Here is a 15,150-nt window from a genome sequence, read left to right as displayed (position 1 = left end):
CTTCCGCTCTTGTGACCACAGAACATTCTCAACCCTTACACGTGCACTGCCATGTAGATTTAGCTCATATGCAGCAGCAGCCAGCAGGCTAGCGGCGTTGGAGTTGGAGTGAGATGTCTACAAATCGTGTCCGAAACGTTCTACTCGAAACGCGTACGCGTTGGAACTTGTGACACTTCTGACTTTCCGTAGACACGGAAGTGTTGTTTCACAACGAGCTTCAGCTTGAACCGGCGTGACTTTGAACCACTCGTGTCGTGGGTGAATGTGTTGGATACATAGACTGTAGGTTGGCTATTGTGTCGACAGACTCCATACACCGGTCACCGCCGATATGAGGATACTGAAAGCAGGACTAACTTTAGGAAAAACACACCTTCTCGCACCAGGAACCGTCACTCTCAAAAAGGTAACATTTGCCTATCAGAAACTGATCAAAGATTAGTAGCCCCATATGTAGCCCCGCTTGGAACCCTAGGTACAGTTTGTTTACACTACACTGTACGTAGGGTTCCGAGCGGGGCTACCCCATACAGTATGTGCCCTCTCCCTACGCTCATTGAATGATTCTGTAGCTACAGAATGAGCGTAGTGCTGAGGGAACATACTGGGGCTAAGATTAGAGATATCAGAACTGTTGTGGCCATGACACCAAACGCTATAAACAGTAGGCCTTCACATTGCATTCGCATCAAGAAACAGACCAAATACCTGGTGGATATTAACTGTGTACTGTACGTGTCATTTCATTGACAGGTGCTCATCAATAGCTGTCGGACATGCTCCTCCTCTGGCATCTTCCCCAACGAAAGGATCCGCAACATTGGCATCTCTGCCCACATTGACTCTGGGAAGACCACCTTGACTGAACGTGTACTCTATTACACTGGCAGGATAGCTGAGATTCACGAAGTAAGCACCCATATTCATCTGTTGTTGTGGTGTAAGGCTGTGTATACTCGTCACCTCTTGTCTTTCTCGTGCACACTGTAAAAGCCCGTTAATATTCATCTTTGTAAAGTTACAAATAAACACCAGACAAAGCGCTTGGCTCATCCCTTAATTCTGTGTTTTTTTTAGGTGAAGGGGAAAGATGGTGTGGGGGCCACCATGGACTCCATGGAACTGGAGAGACAGAGAGGCATCACCATCCAGTCTGCTGCCACATACACTGTGTATAAAAACAATAACATCAACATAATTGACACACCAGGTAGGTTTTCACTTTTCAGTGCTATTTGTAAATCTAGAAAGCAAGTCCACCAAAATGATGCAGACCGTTTGTAGACTAAATAGTGGACAACATACAGTACTGTTACTTACTGTACCTCTTTTTTCTTAACTCAGGCCATGTTGACTTCACTATTGAGGTTGAGCGAGCTCTGCGTGTGCTGGACGGGGCAGTGCTGGTTTTGTGTGCAGTGGGAGGTGTCCAGTGTCAAACCATGACTGTTAATAGACAGATGAAACGCTATAATGTGCCCTTCCTCACATTCATCAACAAACTGGACCGCATGGGTGCCAACCCCGCCAGAGCACTGCAGCAATTCAGGTACAAAACAAATGGAAGGGACAATAGTACAGTATGTATCTCTCACATAATGTATTTAGCAGAGACCACAAAGGTAGTATGATGGTTCATGCATGGTTGATTGGTCAGTCAGTTTGTAAAGTGCTAGTTGCCGTTGATCCGGAAGTATTTACTTGTTGATTATAAAATTATACCTGTATATCACAAGAGGAGATGGAAAGAGAAACAAGAGCGATCAGATATGCAGGTACCAAATTCACAGACACACAGAGCTGAAAACATCTCTCTGGTCTTCAGATGTCTGGCCTGGCAGAGACAATAATGAAGTTTGTGTTTATTGTGTGTGTGCGCGGAGGTAATCTCGCAAAACGCTGCACTAGTCAGTGCCAAGTATGCACAGTGCCAGTAGGCTACAGAAATACCTCTACTATATATTTTTCACATATTTTATGCTATTTTAAAAACATTTAGTTTGATGAAGTCAATGGGGCTGATCATACTGAAACATTGTCACGTCATAGATGTGTCATAGACATGTAATAGAAGTCTGACTACTTACAGTGCGTCACAGGTCAGCCACCTGAAATGTTTATTTCCTAATTCTCAATACGTTTGTCTCCTTCAGAACCAAACTGAAACACAACGCAGCCTTTGTGAACATTCCCATTGGGCTAGAGGGGAAAATGAGTGGTATCATTGACCTTATACAGGAGCAGAGCATATATTTTGAAGGACCTTTTGGGTAAGTGATTTTGACAGGGTGACATTCAGTTGACATAAATGTTTTGTTGGATTCATTGAAAAGGCATCTGTCTTTGGTTATTATGGTACTCTTTATTTGTGTATGTTCAATATTAAATTAACCTTTTTGTAAACCGGCCACAGTAGTTAATGGATTTTGTTTTTAAATATCATATTATGTATCGTCCTCTACAGTCAGAATATCCGGTATGATGAGATTCCAGCTGAATTTCGATCTGAGGCTGCAGACCGGCGGCAGGAGCTGATAGAGTGTGTTGCAAATGCTGATGAAATCTTAGGGGAGATGTTCTTGGAGGAAAAGATTCCCACCATTGATGACATAAAGGTTTGTCTCTTCCTGTGTGTATTAGCAGATTACGTTTGCACGATTGAAAAAATAATCACAATGATTATTTAAAAATTATTTGTAAATTCGGCAGGGGCCAAAGTCTTTATCTCGATTAATTGTGCAGGCCTACTCTTAAGCAAAACTATTTGACTAGTATAGACTGAACATAATTTTTAGCTACATCTTCCTTTAAAAAAATAATCACATCTCACTTTCTTGCTCCGCAGGCCGCAATCCGCAGAGCCACAGTGCAGCGATTGTTCAGCCCAGTGCTAGTGGGCACAGCACTGAAGAATAAGGGGGTCCAACCTCTCTTGGATGCTGTACTGGACTACTTGCCCAACCCCACAGAGGTCCCAAACTATGCCATCTTGAATAATGAGTGAGTGTACACACCAAAAGTCTCAGTGTAAAAAACAGTTCACGTTTTTATGTTCTATTACTTCCATAGTCTTAAGACCTTTTCACAAAAGGAGTGACACAATCCCTGCCTTCTCACTTGGAACTGCAAGGCTGCACGGCACTTAATGCGAATAGACACAACGTGTCACATTTCAACTCATGTCACTGTTGGCTGTGTGCGTCAAACGAGCATGAACGCTAAAGTTTCAATGGAGTACGCTTGCTTGTCACTCCACCTATCAGATTGCCCGCACCTCCCTACCTACCCTCTCGTGAAAATGAATTACTAGGCACGTCTGTTGCTTACTGTGTGGAAATGGCTTCAGAGTTAAGTTGATACATTAGCAATGTAGCAAAAATAAAACAATTTCTAAACTTTATTTTTAAAATGGTAATTCAAATGTTAACACTGATATGACATTTCCATGTTTCCATTATTGTGTATTGTTTGACAAATACACAAAGGCTTTTGTGATATATTTCATTTTTGTGTGCTGATTTCAATGGATCTAATCTATTCTAATCAGGGATTCCAGTGAAACCTCTAAGATTGTCTTGGACCCTGCGAGAGACGACTTGCACCCTTTTGTTGGTCTGGCCTTCAAATTGGAGGTGAGGGATGCTATTTGAGAACTAAGAGCATGTACATCTTCAGAATTCACTAATTGTTAGGGTTACGGTTCCTGAGATTGGCGGTCACTTCCTGTCTTATCTCCACTAGGCAGGGAGGTTTGGTCAGCTGACATACGTGCGGGTGTACCAAGGCTGTCTGAAAAAGTCTGAGTACATCTACAACACACGCACAGGCAAGAGAGTGCGAGTACCGAGGCTAGTGCGTCTCCATGCTGACCAGTTGCAGGTCAGGACGATATACATATTATACACACAGCCTGTGTCAACGGTCACTGTCTCAGTCAAACTTATTATATCCTTTTCTGTCCACTCCAGGATGTTGATCAGGTGTATGCAGGAGATATTTGTGCTCTGTTTGGGATCGACTGTGCAAGTGGTGACACTTTCACATCCAAGAACAATACTAACCTCTCTATGGTGAGTGATAGTAATTGCTCCACGGGGTATCCATTGTCTAGAATGTGGGGATTTATGTAATTTCTGTCTTCAAAGTAGGGCTGTGGCTATATATACAGCTGGATATATAGAGCCGTCTGCTCACCGTCTGTGCAGAACAGCTAGGCCCCATTTTTCATTTTATATTTAAACTATCTCTTACTCAGCAGAGGGTGCCATCTTTATGGAAGCGCTCCACTGTGGTGCCAGTAGCCAAGAAACCTCGTCCCAAGGCTCTAAATGACTTCAGACCTGTGGCGTTAACCTCTGTGGTTATGAAGTCATTTGAGAGACTCGTTAAAGAAGAGCTCTTGTTAAAAACAGAGAGTTATCTGGACCCTATGCAATTTGCATACAGGGCTAGGAGAGGGGTGTCCGATGCTACCATCACCTTACTGAACCTTCTGTTCAAACATCTGGAAGTTAGCAAGAAACATGCTAGGCTGCTTTTTGTTGACTTCTCATCAGCCTTCAACACCATTCAGCCACACATACTAGTTGGAAAACTAGCTAACAACTTTGGCTTAGACCCTGGTATCATTGGTTGGGTTCTGGATTTCCTCACAAATAGAACCCAGAGAGTAAGGGTGAATGGGAAGCTTTCTGGTGAATTAACATCATCCACTGGTTCACCCCAAGGTTGTGTACTCTCCCCACTTTTATACATATTGTACACAAATGACTGCAGAAGTCAATATGCCGACAGAAGCATCATCAAATTTGCTGATGATTCTGTTATTGTTAGTCTGTTGGGTGATGGTGAGGTCAGCCATGGCCCAGTTGTGGACGATTTTGTGTCCTGGTGTGAAGACGCATTCCTACAACTGAACGTCACTAAGACCAAAGACATGTTTATTGATTTTCGTCGTGGTCCATCTGCTCCTCAGAGCAGTGTTATTGATGGCCAGCCTGTAGAGTTTGTTACAAATTACAAATATCTCGGGACAATTATAGACAATCGTCTCAAATTTGACTGCAACACCGAAATGGTGTGTAAGAAAGGCCAGCAGCGCCTTTTTTGTCTGAGGAAGTTGGCCAAATTCCAGGTCGATAAATCATTGATGATTCTTTTTTATAGATCCTTCATTGAGTCTGTCCTCACCTTTGCTGCCATTTGCTGGTATGGCAATCTAGGTGTGAGACAGAAAAATGACCTTAACAGTGTTGTTAAGGGGGCTAGCAAAATTGTGGGGGCAAAATTCAGCGGCCTGAGTTATTTGTATGATGAGCAGGTGCTAAAGAAAGCATCATCAATTAGAGCAGACAGCTCTCACCCCCTATACCGGGAATACGAATTCCTGCCATCCGGCCAATGGTTAAAGACCCCTGTTACTAAAACCAACAGGTACAAATTCTCATTCATACCTACCTCCATCCGAGCCATTAACAAGGGAAGTAGGAGGAGGTAGATGTAGTTACACTCGATGCACTTTAGCCCTGGTTAGCCCTGGTTGCACTTTATATTTAATGTAACATCTTGTGATAATGTATACGTATGTCTGTTGTTCTGTATGTTGTACTGTTTGTAATGTCTCTGAGCTTTTTATCTGCTGTAAAACGAAGTGCCCAGTTTGGGACATATGAATAAACTTGACCTTGACCTTGACATCGCAATTCTACCTCTCATATCATGTACCAGCAGTATTAATGAATTGACACTCTTATCGATACTTTGTCCTTTTTCTTTAAGTGCGCCTTTACGTAGTTTACTTTGAATTTTAAGGGGATTGCATTATGCTGTTACCAGCTAATCTCCGGCAGCGTTAACCCAGTCGATGCCAAATTTTGCACACACACTCCCTGGATGCCAACGATTAACCTCTGCCCCAAATTTTCCAGAACGGCCTGTTCTAGCGCCACCAGGAGGTCGACGTTTTATATATTACTCCTCCAGGTTCTGTCAAAATCCCGCAAATCTCTATCGTCATTAAGGCTGTACCCTAGCCATGTTTTTAGGACTCAAACTTCGGCAGGAATTTTCGAGCGAACATCCGAACCATTCGTTTGTAATTACCGGTAATTTAAAAAAAATAACCTTCGACCTCCGAGTGCTTTTAACCAGGCTTCAATTCATAAATAGATCCTATGGGGGTAACATTGCATAGATAGACTATCAGTGAAATAAGGGTTAAGTTCACAACGTGTCACGGGAAGGATTAATAATGGTGCTTAACACCATTATTAACATCAAAATCTTATAAAAGCCTAAATAAATCCAAAATAGTATTAATAACACAAAAGCCTCAAATCATCCAATTGCCATCCAAGGCGTATGAACAAATGGCACCCTTTTCACATTGGCCTATTATATCGCCACCAGGAGGCCACAACCTGGCCTGGTGGAGACCCGAGGGGCACTTTATCTAGTTTTATATTAAAACAAACTATCTTTGTACATTGACTAAACTGATTGCGTTTATTGCCATAGATTTAGTATTGTGGTCTGAACTGATCTACTAGCATTCTCTTATGACTTATCATTTTATATTGAACAAAGTAAAACTGACATGTGGCTGCCCTACAGGAATCCATTCACATACCAGAAGCTGTCATTTCAATGTCTATGAAACCTGGAAATAAGGTAAAACATAATACACACTATTCTCCCCATATGATTGTTTAAGGCTACATAATATCTGAAGTTTGCACTGAGCCTCTCTTTCCTTCACTCATACAGAATGACTCGGATAAATTCTCCAAAGGCATCAACCGCTTCACAAGAGAAGACCCAACATTCAGAGTTCATTTTGACACAGAGAGCAAAGAAACCATCATCTCAGGCATGGGAGAGCTGCATCTAGAGATCTACTCTCAGGTACAAACGATGTGAAAATGTTTTCTCATGTAGGATAGACAAATTGTGTATTATACCTGTAGTTAGTAACTGACTTTTGTCTTAATCTAGAGGATGGAAAGGGAATACAACTGCCCCTGTGTGATGGGAAAGCCCAAGGTAGCTTTCAGAGAAACCGTCACCAGCACTGTACCGTAAGTACTGAACTCATCAAAAAATGCAACGTACAGTTTAAACTGAGATGGTGCTTTTTAATGAACTGTAACACAGTGTAATCTAAGGATATCAGATGAATTTATCATTTTGATAAAGTAAAAAGGTGTTTTCAGTGTTGCAAACTGCATACCATTTGGAGTGACTCTATATTATACATGTTTACGTTTTAATCCAGTAGTTTAATACATGAAGTGCTGCAGGATCTGGGTAGAGGCTATAGGTGGAGGTGTGTGGATTTTCCTATATCATTGTAGGCACTACACATTCATGGCACTTGGGCAGTTGTTCCATCTGCAGGACGTTGACTCCCTCTGCTGGAGCCCAAGTGACGAGCATCTTCCAGTGGATAATCTCCTGCAACATTACATAGATTGCAAATGGAAATATTCTGAGATCTGCTCCATCAGTGTTTGTGCTGAAAATGGGACCCATTTGTTTTGATAGTTACCTGGGAAATCATCTCATGCAGCAGAATATGATAGTTAAACCTCAAATGATTGTTCTCGGTTTCCTGTAATGATGGAAATGGGTCAGCTTTATCAGTTACCCCTAGGCCTACTATTTAACATGATTTCAATGTTAATCAACATCATCCTATGAATTGGCTACATATGGAGAGAAATCTATGCAGAGAAAGACAAAATGAGTTACTGCTACAATACTGCAGTATAATCTGCTGCAGTTTAATCCTGTGTCCCCCTAGCCCCGTTTGGAACCTCACCCTCCGCTATTAGCTCGATAAGAGGTTCCGTGACGGGATATCCCTGCATAGGTAGCAATGGGTAGAGCCCGTCCAAGCGCAGTGTAGAAAATCCTTTTTGCAGTATCCTAAAAGGTATTTCCTGATACAACAGATATCATTTTTAGTGCCCACCGGCCGCCCAGTAAAGAGTTGAGCGGGATGAAACCACCACTTAAATAGCTTATTTAGTCAGCCTGTGGCCAGTTAACCCCCATCCACATGCACAGTACTGATTCCGTAAGATCGCATTGGGAAAACATGGCATAGGCTGACTAAAAAAAAGCTATTTAAACGGTTGTTTCACCCCACTCCAAAATGTTTACTGGGCGATAAAAATTCAATCTTCTGTAGCTCTAAAAAAATGCTTTTACTTTTTGGATGTGATACTGCGATGTGATACCTGCTCATGGACGGGCTCTAACCATTTCTACCTATGAAGGGATATCCAGACACCTCTTCTTGGAGCTAATGGCGGAGGGTGCGGTTCCAAACAGGGCTAGTGTCCTCCCCCCTCACAGTGGAGAAAAACTCACCAGCTGTGTGACATTGGCCACCTGAGCCATGTTGTAGAGAGTGTTCTCAGTGGATTCGTTCAGCATCACAAAACTGGCAGCCACACCCCCCAAATGCCAGAAAGGCTTCATGCTATCGTCAATGTGACCATAATTATCTGAAATCAGAAAGTCAACATGACGGATAATTATAGTCAATCCTCTTGTATGAATTGTGATTGCTTTGCTATGATGTTGTCGTCTTTTACATACCGGGTAAATTATTTGTTGAATTGGTCAACTGAATGGTCTTGTATTGTTCGTACAAGGCCTCCTCTTGAGCTGTGGTGTTGATTGTTAAAAGGGCTTCACACGAGGCATTGACCTGCGGTGCACTTTTAACCTCTTCTCCTGGAAATACCACCTCTGCAGAACAATTTGCTTTTGTCTGCATGACAAGGTGGGAGAGGCAGAGAATGAGTATAAAAAGATCAAGGCGGGGCAAAGCAAGAAGTGGAGATTTAATTGTTGTCATGTAACCATGGTAGCTAGACGGTAAATATATCAACTGAATGCAGCCTAATGTAAGCTGCAATACATCTTTCCAGCAAAAGTGCTTGTTCTGTCTAAAATGGAAGAATATTCAACTGCGTGTTATAATCCACAGTACTCACTACTCGGTCATACCCAAGGGTTTATCAGTCAAAACTTTATGCAGTGTTGCCAAGTTGTGTAATGTTATATAATATACAAATTAAAAATATGACCATTAAGCTCCATGGCCATTACACCTAGTGCAAAAGTAAAGTGTGATAATGAAGCCAATCTTACATTGCTGATCATCTCCTGAACTGAGATCTCTAGTTGATACTTCTTCCCACTCTCTACGTCCTGACAAAGAAAGAACATAAAATAATCAGACAGTTGTCAGGACTAAGCTTTATAATATCTTAATAATTACTGTTTATTTAGATCAAACTAAGTCAGCCTTATGAGATAATACCTCTGATTTGGCACTGTAAACCCGTTGCAATCCAACCCATCGGTAAGGTGAGCCATAGAGGGTATTGAGGTAGTGTCGAACCACATGGGCTGCCCTCTGGGCAGGGAAGTGATCGGGAATCAACTCTCCAGTTGCCATATCATCTTCAACCGTGTCCAACAATTCTGGTGGCACTTCCTCCTGTTCTCAGAGAAAGAGAAAATATTGAAAGGGGAGATCGACATGAGAGCATGAAGAAACAAGATTAAACTGATATGGGAGAGGGGGGTGGCAGAGGACTTTGAACCCCTGGTGCGGACGAGGGCTGTGTCTCGGGTCCTTATTATCCTCGGTCCTGAGCACTCACTGAAATTCTAACCTGTAATCCACGTGTAATCTGAATTTGAAGTAACAGAAAGGAAACAAGTGAAGTCACAGAAAAAAGTAGCGTGGTGAGCATAGAGGAGCTAGAACAGAGCAGAATACGGACTTGAGAGACACAGCCAAAGTAGAGGCTCACATGCTTTTCTAGTTCAAGACAAGGAATGGTTGTAACAGGAAATCATAGTGAGAGCTTTACTTACCAGATGGGGAAAGAAAAGTACAGGCCAAGGAAAAACAATGTGAGAAGGCCGATAATGTGAAAGATAGTGACTATAAGGAGGATCTTGCCTATGAATGGAAAGATGAGATCCCTTGTCAGATCTGCTACTACTAATATATACTCTAAGGAAATACTCTGTCAGTCCAACTTCCTGGTAGGCAATGACCGCCCCCTTCTTAAAGAGACAGATGTACTTTTCTTCCTTTATGTAATTGTATTGACAGCGGCTGTTTTGCTCTCGTCATATTTGCGGGTTGGGAAGAAATGCCTGGGGTGGCATTAATGTATTAACTAGATAGCAAAATGGCTGCCGTGTGAATATGGTCAATTTGAATGACACAATTGCCAGTGGGGCCTACAACTATTTTATATTCTATTTATATTGTTCATGCTGCAACTTAGAATATCTTATTCTGTTAGGATGGAAGTAAATTCAGACTCTTGCCTTTAGGTTTGACTTCACCCATAAGAAGCAGTCTGGTGGTTCTGGCCAATATGGTAAAGTCATTGGATTTCTAGAGCCCCTGGAGCCAGAACACTACACCAAGGTGGAGTTTGAGGACCAGACTGTTGGCACCAATATCCCCAAGCAGTTTGTGCCAGCTGTTGAGAAGGTACTATATATGCAATTGCTAACTCTTCCGCTTTGATGGTCACAAAGGGAGACTTCTGAACATTATTTTAATGCCACAGAACAGATATAAGCAATGCATTTTGAGTACTTAAACTGTCGTTTAAGTTTTACCCTCATCCACGTCTTCCATTCGCCACCAGGGATTCAAGGACACTTGCGAGAAAGGACCTCTGAGTGGACACAAGATCTCAGGCCTCAAGTTTGTGTTGGAGGATGGAGCGAGTCACATGGTTGACTCCAATGAGCTCTCCTTCATCCGTGCAGGGGAGGGCGCGTTAAAGCAAGGTGAGGGTCCTGCTCATATCACAGATGGCTCCACAGAGCTTACTTTTGTTTGTTTTTGTTTACTTAAATGGTTTTCAGTGTTTCCAAGATATTGTGCTGATGTACATGTTTGTCTCTCTCTCTGTTTTTTTGTCCTACAGCCATGGAAAATGCAAACGCCATCATAATAGAACCAATCATGTCTGTAGAAATTGTAGCGCCCCAGGAGTTTCAGGGAACAGTAATTGCCGGTGCTAACCGGCGCCATGGTGTTATCACAGGACAGGATGGGGCAGAAGGATACTTTACATTATATGCAGATGTGAGTAGAGTAGTTAACTTTAGTCTCTTAACGCTTATAGTACATTATTACCCCTCTTAGCACATTATTTGACTGGTATAACTTTATTTTGCTCCCTACAGATTCCTCTGAATGACATGTTTGGTTACGCCACTGAGCTGCGCTCTTGTACAGAAGTAAGGCAAAGCTGAAATGAGCTGATATCAGTCTTGTACAGTCTGTATTATATTAAGTATAATTAAGTAATAACTTCCTGATTCTCCGCCTCCAGGGAAAGGGAGAGTACACCATGGACTATAGCAGATATCAGCCTTGCCTCCCATCCACACAAGAGGATCTCATCCATAAATACCTGGAGTCTACAGGACAGTTACCTGCCAAGAAGAACGAAGAAAGAAAGAAGTTTAAGAACTGAAAACTGTAACCCAACAATATACTGGACTATGACATGAGCAACTCCCACCCTAAGCATCCAAACAATTAGTCTGAAGTTAACACTTTCTGTGCCATGTTTTTTCACCTCCCAATAATCATGGTCCATACGCGTCAATCCGTTTTAATGATATATGTGATTGAGAGCCTTCTCTGCGCACATCGGATGCATTGTAGTGGTGTTTTCTACTGGCTCCTACACGCGTGCAAGACCTTTTTTTTTTAATGGTCACATGATCAACGATTTCCAAAGTGTTTGGAAGGATCATGAATCAAAACCATGGATGACCCATAGGTTAGCGGACAGCGCCCTCCCGTGGAAAACACGTAAAACACATCAAGGGCACAGAATGCAAATCTAAAAAGATAATTCAAAATGCTTTCAAAACAAGTCAGATCTTTTATTGTAAATATTTGTATTTCTTCCCTGCATATTGTTAGATTCTTATGAAAATGTGTATTTATTATAATTGTATCCCCATTTGGCCTCTGCTTTCTGCAGCCAGCACCCTTATCTCCATCCACGCCCACTGTTTAGGGGCCTTTGGGGCGTTGTCTAATTTAAGTTCAAGTGAGATTCATCATTCAGCACACCTGGGTAAGAACAGATTTGGATGTTAAAGGACAACTTCAGTTTTTTACAATCAAGGTTCATGTTTTAAGTTTTTTTTTTTTTTTCCATTTGCTGCTTTCTTTAGTTTTTGACAGGGGGCCGGGGGCATTCGAGCATGGGGCTAAATATGTATTTCTTTACAAAATATTATGGCGATTTCTTTTTTTATTATTTACTATAGTCCTAGTGGACCCCAAGAAATTACATCTGGCCACAAAAAAAATCACGAGATATACTGAATGTTTCAAACTGCATATTGAGCCTATGACACACAGTGTGGCTTCCCCCCAGTAGGCCTCCTTCACATTCAGTAGATCCTGTGATCTTCTGTGGCCAGATGTAATTTCCTGGTGTCTAGTTACTCTAGTAAGTAAGTAAATAAAAAAAGAAATCGCCATATTAAGTAAATAAATACATATTTAGCCCCATGCTCAAATGCCCCCGCCCCTCTGTCAAAAACAGCTAAAATCCCTAAAACGAAAGAAAGCAGCAAATGGAAAAAAAATTAACTCATCTTTTACTTTCTCTAATAACAACCTTGGTTGAAAAAAACTAAAGTTGTCCTTTAAGAACAGATTGAGATCCCAGGTAGGCTTTTCTTATTTTTAACACTGTTAAGAGAAAATACAAGAGAAATTTAAGATAACATTGCTGAATGAGGCCCAAAGAATATCTGAAACAATCTGTTTGGACGAGCAGTTGCTAGATTTGTACTATGTACAGACTGTTCCTGATGTAGAGATGATCTCAGAATAAATTTTACCCCTTTATTTGGACTATTCCTCTGAAACACTTGAAATGGCATATGTCCCCTGGATGGGGGTCAAAAAGACACCAGGAATTAAGGTAATCAAAATATATTGAGTAGGGCTGGGCAAAATCGAATATCAATATCTTTCACCAAATATCTCTTATCAATATTGCAACTATAATATATTGAGACGATAAATTTTCTTTCAAACAAATCTGCCAAAAATAGCAGCTCTACAAGCTCATGACGTATCTACAATGCGGCTTAAGCATTAATACCAGGAAAAGACAACACTTATTCTCACGATATTACAATATTCAAAATCCCAGACAATATCTAGTCTCGTAACAATACAAGTTAAATTCCAACCTTGGTTAAGCGTCTCGAAATGGCATCACCCAGATAAGCCAACCGAGCTAGTTCCTTACCACATTAGAGGTCGGACAGTGATTTCCCTCTCCTGCTGTGTTTGGAACACTGTTTGGGTGGGCTGACAAGTCCACTGATCTTGATCCAGGAGTGACTGTTACAACAGGGCTCCCATTGACCACATTCAACAAGGTCAGAACAACAAGGATCTTCAAAGTCATAATCCGCACTGTCAAGTTTTTGTAGGTACACAGAAAATGCCCAACGCCACAGAGTAGGGGAGAGGCTGGAGTTTTCTGTGTGCAGGCAGGGAAATGAGCCTTAATCTAGTGTAGTTATGCAAGAGGGAAGGGGAAAGAAGAAGCTGTCCAGAGTAGACCCAGCTGCCACCAGTCTGTTTAGATAGCAGGAAAACTAAACAAAGTGCTGCATTAAGTGCATTTTATCTGGTTCTGGACAATGTAATGTGTTCTCAAACTCTGCTCAGCAAGCTGTCAACTCCTTCATTAAAATTAACTGCAACAGACTAGGTGTGAAACTGTTTAGGGTTCTGATTAAATAGGTGTGGTTAACATGATCACTTGATTGGATGCAGCTTATCATTGAGCTCATAGAATTTTGATTTGACCTTGTGGTTGGTATAAGTGAAGAAATTATTGTAGAAAATGGTCTTGGAAAACGACATGGCTGGATGAAGTCAGTTATATAATGTCAGATATGAATCATGTTCATATGAGAACATCAACTCATCACAACAAATTGTGGAGTAATAGACCTGAAACTCACATCTAGTAATTAGTATAATCTGCTTTCACTTTAACACATGTATAGATAAATCCCACAGCCCTCTTTGAGCTCAAGACAAAATGTACAGGTATTAAACAAAACTTTATTAACAAATCCTTGGGGTTCTGTCCAAGGACAATACAGTAGCTGATCACAAGTCACAAAGACAAAATCTCGACATCAAGAACTCAAAGGTCATCAATGAATCACGCTACACAGCTAAGACCAGACACTACCCTTTCCTACTAACTTTTCCCAAACTGAATGCACACATTGAATGCACATTTGTTGTCGCCATAGTGCATCATTCTTGAGTCTATACATTGTTTTAATCCCCATATGTGTGATTGTCATGTGACTCATGCACCTAGGGAATAAATTGTTACCTCTGCCAGGCAAGGAGGTAATATTTTTCACCCCCACTTATCCATTTGCCTTTTATCTGTTAGTAGGACATCTCAAGCAATTACAAACACATTTGCACAAAACTGGGTGAAAAGGTTGATCCCTTTCCATGGATGGATTTTTCACTCTGGTCTAAAGGGGGTGCGAGAGTGGACGTGGCCTGTCAGTTTAACCGAACGTCACAATACTACTGAAAAAAGGATTATCATGGACAATGGAATAATAACTGATTAACTGGTCACATGCATCATGCAGTTATATTGGCCAAAAGGGAACATGGTGCCAGAAGCACAACAAGACCGTATAGAATATAGATGAAGCGCCACCCTATCGGAGGTCTGTGCTTTACAGAACACATTTTATAGTTTGTCTATAAATCAGTAAGTAATATATAACATTCTATTTAAAAATGCAAGCCCTTGAAGATACAGTTAAGAGACACAACACAGCTCACTCAGCTTGTGCTTCTCACTCTTGTTTCTACACTCTGGCAGCTCTCTGGGATGTGTTGTACTTTGAGCCTTATGTGTTCTATAACTCTGGCTTGTCATAGGGAATTTGGCTTCCTGCGGTTTTCTGCTGTGGGTCTGCTTTCTGCTGCAGAACTGATTTTCACATCCAATGTGCCTGTTCTGGGGTAGGTTATCGATAAGCTCATAGAGGGTGAAGATGCTA

At 41.5% G+C, this 15,150-nt stretch overlaps 3 protein-coding genes across 3 annotated transcripts in view; 1 reads left to right on the top strand and 2 right to left on the bottom strand.

Annotated features, from left to right (window-relative positions):
• Positions 1–225: 225 nt before the first annotated feature.
• gfm1 (G elongation factor, mitochondrial 1) lies at positions 226–12,934 on the top strand. Its single transcript, XM_080772413.1, has 18 exons — positions 226–409; positions 757–912; positions 1,081–1,213; positions 1,348–1,552; positions 2,157–2,273; positions 2,468–2,618; positions 2,849–3,003; positions 3,551–3,635; positions 3,745–3,882; positions 3,972–4,073; positions 6,616–6,672; positions 6,769–6,906; positions 6,997–7,079; positions 10,372–10,534; positions 10,695–10,839; positions 10,980–11,140; positions 11,242–11,295; positions 11,391–12,934. Exons 1-18 carry the CDS (start codon positions 335–337, stop codon positions 11,532–11,534), a joined length of 2,262 nt encoding a protein of 753 aa, XP_080628539.1. The 5' UTR covers positions 226–334; the 3' UTR covers positions 11,535–12,934.
• Positions 7,251–10,034, bottom strand: lxn (latexin). The gene is made up of 7 exons (XM_080772018.1): positions 9,901–10,034; positions 9,338–9,517; positions 9,166–9,225; positions 8,608–8,782; positions 8,377–8,513; positions 7,550–7,612; positions 7,251–7,455 (listed from the first exon to the last, which is right to left on the bottom strand). Exons 2-7 carry the CDS (start codon positions 9,473–9,475, stop codon positions 7,342–7,344), a joined length of 687 nt encoding a protein of 228 aa, XP_080628144.1. The 5' UTR covers positions 9,476–9,517; positions 9,901–10,034; the 3' UTR covers positions 7,251–7,341.
• A 1,972-nt stretch (positions 12,935–14,906) lies between the features above and the next one.
• Positions 14,907–15,150, bottom strand: part of neu4 (sialidase 4) — a gene marked incomplete at both ends in the record, with an annotated part of 2,579 nt that continues 2,335 nt past the window's right edge. The window contains 1 exon segment of the mRNA XM_080772874.1: positions 14,907–15,150. This exon segment is cut by the window's right edge and continues 267 nt beyond it. Within this exon segment, the coding sequence (XP_080629000.1) occupies positions 14,907–15,150 (244 nt within the window).

Source organism: Protomyctophum bolini (assembly GCF_963924005.1).
Source record: "Protomyctophum bolini genome assembly, chromosome: 9".
Lineage (NCBI taxonomy): Eukaryota > Metazoa > Chordata > Actinopteri > Myctophiformes > Myctophidae > Protomyctophum > Protomyctophum bolini.
The sequence above is the reverse complement of the archived record's forward strand: the minus strand, read 5'-3'. Positions and strand labels throughout refer to the sequence as shown.

Bases quoted from the DNA above. Each gene is read 5' to 3' on its own strand.
- gfm1 (XM_080772413.1), top strand. From the start codon at position 335: ATGAGGATACTGAAAGCAGGACTAACTTTAGGAAAAACACACCTTCTC. The intron at 1,553-2,156 runs GTACAAAACAAA...TGTCTCCTTCAG, and splicing joins AGAGCACTGCAGCAATTCAG to AACCAAACTGAAACACAACG. The intron at 10,840-10,979 runs GTGAGGGTCCTG...TTTGTCCTACAG, and splicing joins GGAGGGCGCGTTAAAGCAAG to CCATGGAAAATGCAAACGCC.
- lxn (XM_080772018.1), bottom strand. From the start codon at position 9,475: ATGGCAACTGGAGAGTTGATTCCCGATCACTTCCCTGCCCAGAGGGCA. The intron at 9,226-9,337 runs GTATTATCTCAT...TTTCTTTGTCAG, and splicing joins TTTACAGTGCCAAATCAGAG to GACGTAGAGAGTGGGAAGAA. The intron at 7,456-7,549 runs GTAACTATCAAA...GTAATGTTGCAG, and splicing joins TGCATGAGATGATTTCCCAG to GAGATTATCCACTGGAAGAT.